Source organism: Pecten maximus, chromosome 1 (genome assembly GCF_902652985.1).
Source record: "Pecten maximus chromosome 1, xPecMax1.1, whole genome shotgun sequence".
Taxonomy (NCBI): Eukaryota; Metazoa; Mollusca; class Bivalvia; order Pectinida; family Pectinidae; genus Pecten; species Pecten maximus.
The window spans coordinates 46,761,501-46,778,503 of record NC_047015.1 but is presented as its reverse complement, the minus strand read 5'-3'; the positions used below and the strand labels follow the sequence as shown (position 1 = coordinate 46,778,503).

The 17,003-nt window shown below is 32.8% G+C and overlaps 1 protein-coding gene across 1 annotated transcript in view; it reads left to right on the top strand.

The window, feature by feature from the left end:
• The first annotated feature begins 196 nt into the window (after positions 1-196).
• The window catches only part of LOC117315107 (Ig-like and fibronectin type-III domain-containing protein 2), a 60,450-nt gene continuing 43,643 nt past the window's right edge, over positions 197-17,003 (top strand). Inside the window, exons 1-7 of the mRNA XM_033869277.1 lie at positions 197-257; positions 6,704-6,832; positions 13,949-14,061; positions 14,234-14,336; positions 14,863-14,985; positions 15,344-15,397; positions 15,930-16,058. Coding sequence (XP_033725168.1) covers positions 6,787-6,832; positions 13,949-14,061; positions 14,234-14,336; positions 14,863-14,985; positions 15,344-15,397; positions 15,930-16,058 — 568 coding nt within the window. The 5' untranslated portion in view covers positions 197-257; positions 6,704-6,786. The remainder of the gene's footprint in view (positions 258-6,703; positions 6,833-13,948; positions 14,062-14,233; positions 14,337-14,862; positions 14,986-15,343; positions 15,398-15,929; positions 16,059-17,003) is intronic.

Genomic DNA, 17,003 nt, shown 5'->3' with positions numbered 1-17,003 from the left:
ATATAAGTAAATCATGGAAAGTAAAATTTTAATAAAATCTGTCTCCACTCTTTAACGTTTAGCTTTGATTTCTTTTTGTTTAAATAATTTTGTCTTCATCAATGTCCAGTTACTTCCCTTCTTTTTACGCGAACAATGTGCTACAGTTAGTACAAACCCTTTCGCGGCTCGCTCTCTTCGTTCAGAGTGATAACGTTGGAAGCAATCAGGTTAATTCCAGGTCATGAGATGTAAACAGGCACAGTCTGCAAATCCAGGTAAAATTGTATTTTCTATCTTTGATATATATTGTTTATTTGATTAAGTTATTTAATTGACGTTTTATATAACGTATTTATCCGTTATTATGCATGCACCATTTTAATAGTACAAATGTAGTAATAATTTAACACGCACCTGCTCAACTACAGACACGGTGTTACCGAGTACTGATGTGACCAATCGTAATCATTACTTGTTGGTAACAGCCTGTTGAATAGGTGATGTTGCTCAATGCTGCATGAATTTGTACAGGTTTTTTTTACGAAAAAACAGATGGCAGATAAAACCCTTTTTTGACAGAACAATAAAGATGATTTGGCACTCTATTTAACAAATTGAAACCCTCCAATAATTCATTTTTAAAAGTGGTAAATTACTGTACAAAAATTAAGTTCAAGCATAGGTCTCTGGTTCAAGTATCATGTATTTCACGATAATGATCAGAGGAGATAACATGTGTTTAGTTCTCATCTTTTTCTTGCCCTGATCATGTTCCTTCCTGATTTTTGTATGATGTGTTGTACAAGTTATCTTGAAATAATGATGAAAACAATTCCTGAAATCAGATCATCTATTCTTTTCAACTTCATTAGTACTGAGGAATACTTAAAGCTTTCTCTTGGTAACAATTCTTCCAGTTTTCATAGGAATTTTTATTTTTTCTTCCATGACAAACAAATTGTAATCTCAAAATAACAATAGTTAGCCACCGAAAAATTTAGCTTTCCTGAAATCAGATCATCTTTTTCAACTTCATGATCAGCATTTATAAATTAATTATCTACTTTCTCTGAATAAGAATTCTTATATTTTTATAGGAATTTTATTTTTTCTCAACTGAAAAAAAAAATTGAATATTCCTTTTGCAGCTATCTTCATAATTTTAAGAAACTCTACTTTATTCTGTTAATGGTGTATAGTTATTATCCAGTTTTCATTTTGATAAGTTATTTCTACTGGCAGTATTCCCCTTTTTCAGAAGCTTTAATTAGTGTTGCTTAATTGATTCAGATTTAGCTAATTACATGGGCATAATTTAAAAAAAAAATTAAAACCTTCAATATATTTTCTTGAAAGTCAACATACATTGTCATTAATTGATGCAATAAATAAGTTGCAATTAACTTTATTTCGATGATATATTAGTGGAGTGGGTATTGTTAATTAGCCAGCCTGTGGTTTTAATGTCCCAGTTTTAAACAAGAAAATGTGGATATGAATTGTGTTTAAGATAATTTAGTGTAAATCTGTTATCATCCAACAATGTAATTAGATCATAAATTATATCTTTGTTTCCTATTAATCAATAAGAAGTCACTGCGCAATTCAGAGTTTGTTTGTTTTATTTTTGGTCAGAGCCCTCGAAATTTGGAAATTCAGCATTATTTTGAAAAAAATGGGAATTATTTACATGAATATACAGGTAGCTGTAAGCGACATTATATTAAGTATATCAAAAGATAGTTTACCTTTCATGTTCATTTCATTACATTTACAGAAGTAGGAAATTCAAACTTTTAACATATCTGACCCCCTCCCCCCTCTTCAACATAGAGACAGAGACATGATCACCCTCCTATTCAACACTTGTAAAAATATTTGAAAAAATTATACTTACAAGGTACCTACGTACACTTCATCAACATTTTTCAAATGTCTGAGCAAACATTCATATGCTTTTTCTTTGCTTGATTAATTAGGAACATTTTTTCATTATATTTCATTAAAAATTCTTTTTTTTTTATGGACATTAATTAGGTATTTGTTACCAATCAAGAAAATGTGTTTTAAATTGTGTGTTTATTGCTTGTTTCATTGTTTATTTTGCGGGTAGATTATTTCATTGTGCATCGGAGCAGGAGAAAATGTGGCCTAGTTTGTAAATGTTTACCATATTCACATTATCTATGATTAATTTACAAAACGGTTAAGTTGGAGTACTGACAACTAAAAATATGATGAAATTATGAAATTTGCAGACAGCTAGGAAAGACCTGTCTACACTAATACCGGTACATATCCTGTTGGACAGATTAAACAGTGTTATAACACAGCAACATCGTCAGTCTACATGGACTTGATATAACCACTGTTACCACATTACATCAATCAAAAATGTTTTTAGAGGAGCTTGAAATACAAATGTATTAAAAGGCAATTAAGTTTAATACACACAGCTCATTGATTTGATTGTTAGACTTAAATAATTCTGACAGCATTGTAAACAACACTGGTAAATACTATATTTAGGTATGTACTTATAGGCGCTCCACATGGCCTGTCCTCATGGACATGTCTATATATACCCGGTGTGTGTTACTTAACGTTGCTTCTTCAGGCCATGGGCCCATTTTTTCTAACCTTGTGACTCACCTTGAGCACTACAGAGTTCCGAGTCAGTGCACCTGTCACTGTCGGCTTTAGTCGTATTGAAAGGCTCATGTACCCGAGGTAGTCATGATCACTGTAAGGTCTATAACATTATATCTGAGACTTAAGGCTATACAATCATCGGATGATAAAATATGTTTAAGGCATTTTATATATATATCCCTTGGTGATAATTATATATATAGATAACCTATTGACACATTTCAGGACAGTACATTTTTCGTTGGTTTGGGATGGGGTGTTAATCCTTTTTGGGTAAAAAGTTGGCGAATTTAGGAAGGGAATTTTCAGGAGTATGCTATACATTTTAGGAACTTGACTTAATTACTAGGTAAATATGAAATCATTTCAATTGTGAATTGGGGACACGGTTCACAAATGCTCCCAGAAAAAGCCCTGTGATTATCAATATGATGAGATTGTATAACAGGCATAAGAATTTAAGGAACTAACAGTTACGTAAGATTAAATGTATCAACATGTCTGTTGTTAATATACTTTCCTAATCCCTTTTTTGCATAATTATATACTGTATATACATGTTTGTAAAGGTTTTATTAAACTGTTAACTTATTTTCCCAGCGTTCGTTTATCATCTCAAGCCATATTATAAAACATGGGTTATAGGTAAGGACCGAGGTGGGTTTATACCCGCTTGGTATACTAGAAATAAACATACAGGTAATCACAGGTATGTATTATCTGTTACCAGCGAATAAGGTACCCAATAGGACAAATTCTGTATTTAAGGTGTCTGATTCACATCAAAGTTGAATGGGAGATGGTCTTTGGTTTCTTATTTGTAGGTCTAGCCATGGGGTTGATAATATAAACTACCTATAGCTAGGTATGTGTAATCCATGAACACAAATCCTACATGTAGATTAATAAATTCTTATCAAGTCTACATGCTGTAAATACATATGTATGCAAATAAGCTTTCCGGTTGATGACTTGTTATACTTGTAGAAAAAAAATGAGAAGAATATCCAATATTTCCTTTAAAGATTTACTAAAGAAGATTAGATAAAGCTATATAACATGTCTACTGTTTCATTACAAAATCATGACCATGGTCAGTGACATAGTTTGAGGTAAAACACATCATATTAATGTTCTATTTTTGTCACCAGTGGTATTTAGGTCATGAATGACAATGTGTATAAAATGTCAAACAATTCAGTATAGACTGTCAATACTACTGACAAACATCCATTATATGTTAGTGAAATTAAAATAAAATATGGAGAAAAAGTTGTTTAGATGCCTCTTCAAATTCAATGACTTCTGAAAGAAATGCATATTTACATGTTTAAATACTAATTATAGGTACAGATTTATGTAAAGAAAAATACTAAATCTGGTGGAAGCGGCCTTAGGAGTACTTAATCTGCATATCTATGGCTTAAAACATTACTTGTTGTGTAATCTTGTAATAACAGGTGTTATAAACAAAATTCGTTTTATCAAATTGGAAAAGGGAAGAGAAACTGAATGCTGACATGTGAACATGAGGATTGTTCTTAGCTCAATTTGATCAAGTGAAGACAAAATATAAACAAAGATTTAAACAGTAATTATAGAGCCCTGAAAAAGTACAGAAAGACAAGCATACTTATAGCATTGCTAAAGCAATACATGTCCCCTCCCAGTCCCTGTTAAAAATAGCAACAGAGACCTTGACCCAAAACCCCTGAAACTTAAACTTGTCTGAGATATTACCAGGAATATATGGTCCTTTAAATTGTGTGAAGGATATACATGTATATATAGGGTGCTGACAAACTTTGGTGTGGTGTACATATGTTAAGGCGGATGAAGAGGAGACCTATAGTCCTCTAGTTTCATCAGTAGAGGATAATATAACCAGGTGTTCAGGAAGGATAAGCATCCTCTGCTTCATCGATGACACCTGCCAAGTAATTATATACACTGTATATATAAGCCTTGGTCAAATCCTAACCAATTCATATTCTTGAAATGAGGGGTTATGATGATGAACCTGATTACCTTTGATGTATGTTTGCAGACACAAAATCTTTTCTTACTTTCTTAGGAAAGTTGTCAATATAACAGAAGTTAATTTATTTATTGAAGGCTAACAAACATAGGCTCAACTTTCAGCTATAAGTTGCATGTGCACATATACACATACTATTTATTTGATATGAAGTGTGAATTATTTTATTCATAGTAAGCTTAAGGGTTGAAAACATTGACTTGTGAATTTTTTTATAGATAGAACTTCCAGTATCTTTAAAACATAACAATTTCCGACTGGTGGGTATGCATATACTCATGATCATATAACTAGGGCATGGCACCTTTTTATGACAGATTTACATTCAAGGTTATTCATGATCAATGTAATCACGATCTACCTGGTAGTCACTAGTATCATGCTTCTATAGGAATGTACAGGTATTGTTCATGGTATTGTTCTTTGTATTGTACATGTTCCAATATCACATTTACACTGGTGTCAGATATGTTGGTGCGTCAAAATATGTTTTACATGATCTCAACATGACCTAGTTCTGAATTAAACACAATGAAATCATGCATTCTAAAATGTTACATAAAATATATAATAGAGGCAGAGCATGATAGGATTTATTTAGAATGCAATTTTTATCCACTTTAAATTAAAAAGATAAAAAAAGCAGTTTAATCTTTTAGAGTGTAAATTTTTGGTTTTGTATGAAATATACAACATTCTATTCTTGTTTTCAGATGATCAGATGATCATATAGTTACTCCTTGTCAGAGAAGTAGATATTTTATAGTATGATATTGAAAGAAAAAAGGCAAATACAAAAATAATTGAATATCAAAACTAGCCTTATATCTTATACAAAGGACATTAGCCAACTGTCTAATTATGTAAAATGTTGGACAATCTGCAAGACATGCAGCATCATTGATTTCATTCTTTGAAAAAGATTAGATAAAAGGTTAGATAGGATGTCATCAGATTAATAGTAAGCTAACTATGCATGCTACATTTATATGATGTATACATTTATATGATGTATACCTAATTACATAATCGACATTACAATTTGTGGTTGAGCACTGACTCATCTTGTATGTATAAATACTACCATAGGTATTTTTGCTTTGTTAATACATGTAAAAATCATAAGAATGAACCAGTACATAGCCTACGCTATACAACGCATAAGGAGGCACTTCAGTTTTATCAAGGGATATCTAATTATAATGCAATATTTAAACTCTTTACAAAACTTATACTACAGTAATTGACATTTATTGAATTTTCATATCTACTTACCTATATAGCTGTTTCTTAATTACATAAGTTGTCCTTGATTTTTTTTTGTAGTACATTATTGTATTGAAAAGCTTTTGATTTACTTTTAAATTTCTCCTTTTTCAGTGTTTAATATAAATGTAATTACATAGAAACATGAATTTATTGAATTATACGGGTAAGATCATTTTCAACCAAATTGGAAGAGTGATTCCTTGTATAAATCTTTGGCCCGAAAACTCAAAGGTGATCATGATCATATGACAGCCTATATTATAAAAGGGATCAAATTATGTTTGTGTTTCAGCTGATATCAGCATTAAAATCACTATGAAAATGTGCAGTGTCTGTCTTTTAAAAACCGTTAAATGTAAAATATATCTTATTTTGTATGAAATGTTGATAGAAAAATTAAATCACTGCCTTTAAAAGGTCTTGAATGGCCTTGAAGTTGGTTTAACCAGACCAGTTTGCCTTGTTTTAAGACAATGCTATGATGCAATTCTGAAAGATTATAATATTGGTTTTGATTATACTGGTAATGACTGGTTGTCCTTGGATAAATTTTGTTGAGAATGGTGATGCATGGATTAAAGTTACCTGTTATTGTATTTGTTGTCATTATTGTGGGAGAATTACCCTCAGCCAAAACTGTAAATTGGTATGGTTGCATTTAAAAAAAAAACTTCATCGCTCTTCCTCTTTTTTACAGACAATGAAACTAAATTTTGTATCTAAAAAATCAATTAATTTCATTATTCTTCTTCTTCATTGCAGAAATTCCCAGAAAATGAAACTAACATTGTGAAGGTGTTTTCATCTCGCAGTTCAAGAAGCATATACCTTGTAAAGACAGAAAAATGGAATTTATGACAGTAATTTTACTGGCGTTTATTTGTACCTTTGGTGAGTAAAGGTTATACAGTTGGGAGTATAGAACAGAATTCTATATGTATATAAACACTGTCCTGAAGGCAGAATTCTACATACCAGGTTAGGAATGCCTATGTAAAGGTGAAACGGTTAAAACTATTACAGAATAGTCTATAGTCCATGTCTGTTCATATTCCCTTACCGTGTTTTAGGCATTCTTTCTTTGTATCGATATAATTGACACCTATTTGTGTGGTTAATTGATATAGCAATTGAGTGATGCGTTTGTTTCAAAGTTCACGTACAACATAATTTGAGTTCAATGTCTGTAGCCCAAGTCAAGCTGAAGCTATTGTCACATATAGAAATTTCTTCTTATATAAACATCACAAAGTAAATTAAAATCATTTTATCATACTTATTCATATAAAAAATAATGAAATAAATTTAAGATGTATCAAACTATTTCCTCTAGAATTCATTATAAACAAGTTTTACTGTATTGTATATTTCTAACTATACTACATTACTAGAACTTATGGTGAAATCTTTATACCTGATATACATTTGCACAAGGGCACTGTAGATGATTGTATATATTGCACATTTCTAATTACGGCCCTGTATCACTATGCCCTTTAGTCCCTGTATCACTATGCCCTTTAGTAATCATGGTAGTGAACCATCTGTCTGTCTGCACTTTTTTTTTCAGTTTTGAAATCTTTTTTATTCATCCTTTTACATATAGTATACATACGGGTACATATAGTACATGGTATAATAATACAGACATATCATTACAGCAGTAAGATGTACAATACGTATTAAGTGATGAATAGAGAAAAAAAAAAGGATTGGTTGTTTTTTTGGAATACAGAGACAAACAAACAAACGACCTTCCACTCACGCTTTCACTCATTTTAATATATTGTGTATAAAGATACAAAAAAAGAAAAACTTTTGACTTACTTTTAAGTACATGTTATGATATGTGTGAAGAAGATCTGAAAAATTATTCACTTATATGGACCATTTTTTCACAAAACTATCATACTCCATGTTGTTTTTGTAAATTACCTCCTGTTTTTAGATACATATCTAGTTCTTTTATGAATCCATTAATACAGGGGAGGTCTGTCTGCACTTGTTTCTGGAGATTATCTCGGAATTCAGTTGGCCAAACTTTCTGAAACATAACATGCTGTTACACTGTAATGTGCAGATGTACATGTGCATATATTATAAGGGGTTTAAAAATTTCCTAAGGTCAAGGTCAAGTTTGCTGTCATTTTAAAAATACTAGGAATATCAAAGACACTTATAGAGGACCAAACTTCTTGAAATTTCACATCGTAATACATTGTGATACATTGTGATGCATTTAATACGTTGTGATACATTTAATACATTGTGATACATTTAATACATTGTGATACATTTAATACATTGTGATACATTTAATACATTGTGATACATTTAATACAATGTGATACATTTAATAGATTGTGATACATTTAATACATTGTGATACATTTAATACATTGTGATACATTTAATACATTGTGATACATTTAATAGATTGTGATACATTTAATACATTGTGATACATTTAATACATTTAATACATTGTGATACACTGTGAAATGTAAATGTGTAATAGGGGTTTAAAAAGTTCCTAATGTCAAGTTACAAGTTGGGATTTATTGAGGAGTCAACTAACCAAAGTCAAGGTCACTGGGCAAAAGGTCAAGATCAAACTTGGTATCTTTTCACTGATGAGCATTTTGTTACAATATTAATATTATGAAGCATAGTTGGTCAGCATAAAACAAGGAGTTAACTGTCCAGATGTAAAGGTCACATTTGGTATCTTCACTGAAGAGCATTTTATGATATTATGAAGAAAAGTTTGTCAGAATTTAAAAAAAAAGGTTACTGTATCAGCAAGGACAAAGAAAGTCTCTGAGGAAGACCCTGGCTGCGCATGCTGGTGGAGAAGTTTAAGGTTAAATAAGACAAATCAAAGCTTACAAATGATTCTCTCATATCTCACCATGTTGGATAGATTTTTGACCATGTAAGATAGCTATGGAAGATAAATCTATGTTATATAGCATTTCACGTGTGCAGAGAAATCTGCGTTCAAGGGGGACAACTCTTACAATGTCATCTGCTTGTGTTTACACCCGACAGTCCTTATCGTTGGTGTCGGTTTTGAAATGTTGTACTTAACTATAAAAATACATACATTCTGAGGTAAATGAATATCATATCAGCAATAAACCAATATGACTATTCGGTTAAACGATTAGACATTTCATCTGAGCGAAAATATAACTCCGTTACTGTAGACTAGGCCTACAGGCCTGTTGTACAGTACAGTGCAGACTGGCCTAGCCGACAGGTTTGTCATTTGCCGTTTGTCATTTGTCATTAAAAACATGCAAACACACACAATCACCTGGCAATGATAGTGAGTGAATAAAAGCCATAAATAAAAAAAGTTTATAAAAAAGGAAAATGTCAAACATCACAACCGATGAAATGGTTCCGTTTGCGTCAGCACAGGGGCCTGGAATTTGTTTACTCTAGGCCTACTCAGTAACCTGTGTATTTGGAACTTGGGAATCGGCTCTTAAATGAACGAACATTCGGTAAAAATTACACCCCTCGATGTTCATATAAAAAAATATTTATTTTAATTGTAACACAGAATCAATATTTGTGTAGAGTAACCAGAAAAACTAACCTTCCAATAAGATCATTGTTATCGACTGACCTACCTTCGTCATTCCATCGAGAAAACCGTTTAAACACATATAATCCTATGTCACAGAATAGATCAAATACTTGTATCGAGTCACTGTTCGCTGGTTCACACATGAAGTTGCCAAAATCACGGTGAATTTAAAATTACCCCTCACGAAACATCGCCACGTTATGACGATCGAGATCAACATCGTTCCCATAGCCTTGAACTATGAATGGAATTCCAATGATGTCATGCAGTGACATAGTATTTTATGAAAAAATGTGACTTGGCAATAAAAAGTACAGTGTGTTCCGTGAAATGATCAAATATGTTGAGGTGCAAATCAAATTATGTGAAATTGGAAAACTCATTTCAGCATTGGATTTTTCAAAGTGTTGTTCATAGTACTTCTTTTCTCGGATGTTGACAATTTGATCACAGCCACGTCAAAAGTCGGTCAAGTGACGGCAATTTTTATCGACGAATTGTTCATTCGTTCATCACAAAGGAAATGAAATTTGTGCGCAAACATAGTTTGCAAAAATCGGGTATGATCTTTCAGAATATCATAAGTATTTTTAGTAAAAACGTCAAATAAAGAAATTACAAAATTGAAGAAAATTGATGGCTGAGGGACACTTTTGCCAGAAATTTGGTAGTGATATGAGAGAAAATGACTCTATCATTATGTGTGTATGTAGGTTAGGGATATTTCATCCTCGGGATCACAAAATGTGGTAAAACCCTCGGCAAGCCTCGGGTTTCACCACATTTTGTGACCCCTCGGTTGGAATATCCCTATCCTACATATACATTGTACACATATGAAAGAGTCTTATAGTATTATGTTTCCGTTAACGTTACACTGTGCCAAGCAAATATGGAGGTGAAAGGAAACAATTTTCACACGATAGTGCATGTATAATGTATATTTTGCTTCCTTACGATTGTTTCTGAAGTCCAGATGTCAAACACCAATTTCAGTGATATGGGCAAATGTCTTCTTGATCATTATAAGTGATATATATGTAGCTACATGGTGGGGCCTTTAGCTTGCTGACCTGTTAGTGTTATAGTTTTACTAGGTCCTTGTGGTGAAATTATAAACCTGATGCAACAGATCTGCACGGACACAGGGACTGTTATATATATTACATATTTCCAATGTTACCCTTGTCCTTGTGGGTGTATATACATTGTTCCTATTTTACTAGCCCTTGTGGGTGTATATACATTGTTCCTATTTTACTAGACCTTGTGGGTGTATATACATTGTTCCTATTTTACTAGACCTTGTGGTTACATTGTTGCTATTTACTAGACCTTGTGGGTGTATATACATTGTTCCTATTTTACTAGACCTTGTGGGTGTATATACATTGTTCCTCTTTTACTAGACCTTGTCGGGTGTATATACATTGTTGCTATTTTACTAGACCTTGTGGGTGTATATACATCGTTCCTATTTTACTAGACATTGTGGGTGTATATACATTGTTCCTATTTTACTAGATCTTGTGGGTGTATATACATTGTTCCTATTTTACTAGACCTTGTGGGTGTATATACATTGTTCCTATATTACTAGACCTTGTGGGTTGTATACATTTTTCCTATTTTACTAGACCTTGTGGGTGTATATATTTATACATTGTTCCTATATTACTAGACCTTGTGGGTTGTATACATTTTTCCTATTTTACTAGACCTTGTGGGTGTATATACATTGTTCCTATATTACTAGACCTTGTGGGTGTATATACATTGTTCCTGTTTTATTAGACCTTGTGGGTGTATATATATTGTTCCTATTTTACTAGACCTTGAGGGTGTCTATACATTGTTCCTATTTTACTAGACCTTGTGGGTGTATATACATTGTTCCTATTTTACTAGACCTTGTGGGTGTATATATATTGTTCCTGTTTTATTAGACCTTGTGGGTGGTATATACATTTATACCTTGTTCCTATATTACTAGACCTTGTGGGTGTATATACATTGTTCCTATTTTACTAGACCTTGTGGGTGTATATACATTGTTCCTATTTTACTAGACATTGTGGGTTGTATATACATTTATACATTGTTCCTATTTTACTAGACCTTGTGGGTGTTTATACATTGTTCCTATTTTACTAGACCTTGTGGGTGTATATACATTGTTCCTATTTTACTAGACCTTGTGGGTTGTATACATTTATACATTGTTCCTATTTTATTAGACCTTGTGGGTGTATATATATGGTCCCTATTTTACTAGACCTTTTGGGTGTATATACATTGTTCCTCTTTTACTAGACCTTGTGGGTTGTATACATTGTTCCTATTTTACTAGACATTGTGGGTGTATATATATTGTTCCTATTTTACTAGACCTTGTGGGTGGTATATACATTTATACATTGTTCCTATATTACTAGACTTTGTGGGCGTATATACATTGTTCCTATATTACTAGACCTTGTGGGTGTATATATACATTGTTCCTATATTACTAGACCTTGTGGGTGTATATATACATTGTTCCTATTTTACTAGACCTTGTGGGTGGTATATACATTTATACATTGTTCCTATTTTACTAGACCTTGTGGGTGGTATATACATTTATACATTGTTCCTATATTACTAGACTTTGTGGGTGTATATACATTGTTCCTATTTTACTAGACCTTGTGGGTGTATATACATTTATACATTGTTCTTATATTACTAGACCTTGTGGGTGTATATACATTGTTCCTATTTTACTAGACCTTGTGGGTGTATATACATTGTTCCTATTTTACTAGACCTTGTGGGTTGTATACATTTATACATTGTTCCTATATTACTAGACCTTGTGGGTGTATATACATTATTCCTATTTTACTAGACCTTGTGGGTGTATATATACATTGTTCCTATTTTACTAGACCTTGTGGGTGTATATACATTGTTCCTATATATTACTAGACCTTGTGGGTGTATATACATTTATACATTTTCCTATTTTACTAGATCTTGTGGGTGTATATATACATTGTTCCTATTTTACTAGATCTTGTGGGTGTATATACCTTGTTCCTATTTTACTAGACCTTGTGGGTGTATATACATTGTTCCTATATATTACTAGACCTTGTGGGTGTATATATACATTGTTCCTATTTTACTAGACCTTGTGGGTGTATATACATTGTTCCTATTTTACTAGATCTTGTGGGTGTATATACATTGTTCCTATTTTACTAGACCTTGTGGGTGTATATATACATTGTTCCTATATTACTAGACTTTGTGGGTGTATATACATTGTTGCTATTTTACTAGACCTTGTGGGTGTATATACATTTATACATTGTTGCTATTTTACTAGACCTTGTGGGTTGTATATACATTGTTGCTATTTTACTAGACCTTGTGGGTTGTATATACATTGTTCCTATTTTACTAGACCTTGTGGGTGTATATACATTTATACATTGTTGCTATTTTACTAGACCTTGTGGGTTGTATATACATTGTTGCTATTTTACTAGACCTTGTGGGTGTATATACATAGTTCCTATTTTACTAGACCTTGTGGGTGTATATACATTTATACATTGTTCCTATTTTACTAGATCTTGTGGGTCAGTGTATATACATTGTTCCTATTTTACTAGACCTTGTGGGTGTATATACATTGTTCCTATTTTACTAGATCTTGTGGGTGTATATACATTGTTCCTATTTTACTAGACCTTGTGGGTGTATATACATTTATACATTGATGCTATTTTACTAGACCTTGTGGGTTGTATATACATTGTTGCTATTTTACTAGAACTTGTGGGTTGTATATACATTGTTCCTATTTTACTAGACCTTGTGGGTGTATATACATTGTTCCTATTTTACTAGACCTTGTGGGTTGTATATATTGTTCCTATTTTACTAGACATTGTTGGTTGTATATATATTGTTCCTATTTTACTAGACCTTGTTGGTTGTATATACATTGTTCCTATTTTACTAGACCTTGTGGGTGTAGATACATTGTTCCTATTTTACTAGACCTAGTGGGTGTATATACATTGTTCCTATTTTACTAGACCTTGTTGGTTGTCTACATTTATACATTGTTCCTATTTTGCTATACCTTGTGGGTGTATATACATTGTTGCTATTTTACTGGACCTTGTGGGTTGTATATATTTATACCTTTTTTCTATTTTACTAGACCTTGTGGGTGTATATACATTTTTCCTATTTTATTAGACCTTGTGGGTTATATACATTGTTCCTATTTTACTAGACCTTGTGGTTGTATATACATTGTTCCTATATTACTAGACCTTGTGGGTGTATATACATTGTTCCTATTTTACTAGACCTTGTGGGTTGTATATACATTGTTCCTATTTTACTAGATCTTGTGGTGAGCCAGCCAGTGATAGATCTCACCAGTCCCCTACAACACCATGCCAACGTGGGAAGCACAATTCGTATGGAATGTAAAGTTAAGAATGTCGGCTCATCAACGGTATGTTTATCACAAATTTCAAATTTCAGCGAGATTTTTTATTCAGCAGAAAATATGTAAGATATTTGGAAAAAAAATCACAGTCTTATACAGTTGAGGTCTTGTTTTTTCATCTCTTTCTACACGTCTTGTTAAATTGTTGATCTAACAAGTTTTATAAATGACATTTTAGGTGACTTGGAAGTTTCTGAAACATGATGTCCTAATCTCTTCTGGTTATGAAGTTTTCCCTGAACAGGGCGTTGAGGCACGCTTCAGTATCCAGCATCCAGCAGGTAAGTCAGACACACTATATACTAGTGTGTGTCCTCTCTGTCCATTACCATACTTACATGGTTCATCAAATGCACTCCACAGCTGTATGGAATGTCTCCTTGAATAATATCAGAATTCAGATAAATTCTCAATTTAAATTTTAAAAATTTCAGTACATATCCATTATTTTAAAAAAATTAATTGATAAATGATTTCCTGCATTAATATTGTCAGTAGAATCTCAGAGGAAAAGATGTTAATTCTGTGATCAAACAGTTTTGATAATGTGTTGATTTTTTTTTTTTTGAAATCAACAAATCAACATTCATGATAAATTACATATATGTAGCACATTCAATTTGATCAATATATAAATAATACATAAGCATTCTAAATTAAGATTTATAGCACAATCACAATTAAGCACAAAGCTTAACATTAAATATGCAAAAATATTCACAGATAATGAATCGAATGTCATTTCCTAGTTCAAGGGAGATTACTCTGCAAGGACTACTGGTTCTACCTGATTATATTGTATTACAGATTCTGGCCAGTATAGTTTCTATACACTGGTGATAACCGGCCTTCAGGAAGAGGACCAGGGACATTATAAGTGTGCCGTTACAGGAACTGATGTCTCATCTGTCCACTCCCTCAATATCACAGGTGAGTACAGTTATATCTGACAGTAATCTTCATCCTGTGTACCTTTTATACTAAAACATCATCTCAAATTTTTTCGACAAGACTGAGACATCAAAGTTGAGACACCTGTACCAATTTTATTTTGGCACAATAGTACTTTGGTATGTGGAATATTTTATATCTCAACATTTTCCTGAACTTAAATTGTTGCACAAAATAGAACCAAGGTAAATATTAAAAATGTTGTTCAAATAATTTGTTTTATAATGTAAGCTGTTGATAAATACCATGAATATATCATTGAACTGTTCGCATTAAACTGACTTTGTTAAAAAATGAATGACCAATCAAATGATACATATATAACACATGTTTGTAGAGGCACCACCACCCCCGACTGTGCCAGATGTGAGCCAGAACTTCAACTTTACAGGTAAATTTTCGAGCTACAAGACTGACATTATGATAAAATCACTTTGGTTATTAGTCCTTTGGTAGTACAGAGCAACCCGCTTATTTGCATAGCCTTTTTTCCATGACAAATTATGCAAATAACCGGAGTATTTGTATAGGCTGACTTGGGTTTTGGCCCCTCTTATACACATGTAGATCGTCAGGTAGGTACTCAAAATGGGCGCTATATGACCATTTACGTTATTGTACTTGGTATGAGTCAGTCATGTAAAGATGTGGGGTTATTAGTCCTCAAGTAGTACATGAACTTCAAGTAATCTTTTACTTACAGTTCTAGTTTCAATAATCAAGTGTTATTGATGGTAAGATGAATAATGAATTATAAGTTATTATTTATACTGAGTATGACTAATGCTATTAAATTCAAGTTCTGTAGTAATCTGCCTTTCTGGTAATGTTCACGTCCACATTGAGGGTTTGTGAGACCCAGAATTTTCACTTCCATACAAAGAGTTTGTGAGACCCAGAGTGTGTAACATATTTATTTCCAGACTGTTGTGTGGCTGAGAAAGTATCCAGTTCCTGTATGCCTGCTTGTAACCCATACTCTGTTGATATTAGTTTTGATGCTTCTACTGCGTGTGATACAGATCTATTGAAAATCCTCAAGTGTGCCTCAGGTAGGTCGTACTGGAACAGCAATCAACAAAAAATGCTACACTCTGTCTTGTTCTTTAGAGAATTCATGTAAGAAATGTAAAGTTGAAGTCTTTAATTCTTAAAAAGTAAGTATACGTACAAGTAAGTTAATTTTGTTTACCATCAGTTTGTCACTGGATGATTGCACTTTTATAACCTTTAATGACCTTGACCTTTGATATTGATCTTAAAAGGTCAAGGTTAAAGTAAATGTTTCAGAGATCAAGTTTCATTTTAGCAGATATCTGTACTACTGGTACAGAAGAGAGCATTATTTTATAATACTGTAATTGTGGAAATTTATGCGAGAGGAAAATTAAGTTAATATGCAGAGTCCTTTTGATTGTGAAAATTCCCCTCCACACGTATTATTAGCTCACCTGCCCGAAGGGCAAGTGAGCTTATGCCATGGTGCGGCGTCCGTCGTCCGTCCGTCCGTCCGTCCGGCCGTCCGTCCGGCCGTCCGGCGTCAACTTTTTCATTTAAACAACTTCTTCTCAATAACCAAGAGGCCCAGGAACTTCATAATGGGCCTGTAGCATACTAGGGTGAAGGGCTACCAAGTTTGTTCAAATAATTGACCTTGACCTTCATTCAAGGTCACATGGGTCAAATAGGCTATAATCTTCAAACGACTTCTTCTCAATAACCAAGAGGCCAAGGGACTTGATATTGGGCCTGTAGCATGCTGGGATGAAGGGCTACCAAGTTTGTTCAAATAAATGACCGTGACCTTCATTCAAGGTCAAATGGGTCAAATAGGCTATAATCTTCAAACGACTTCTTCTCAATAACCAAGAGGCCCAGGGACTTGATATTGGGTCTGTAGCATGCTGGGATGAAGGGCTACTAAGTTTGTTAAAATAAATGACTGTGACCTTCATTCAAGGTCACATGGGTCAAATAGGCTATAATCTTCAAACGAC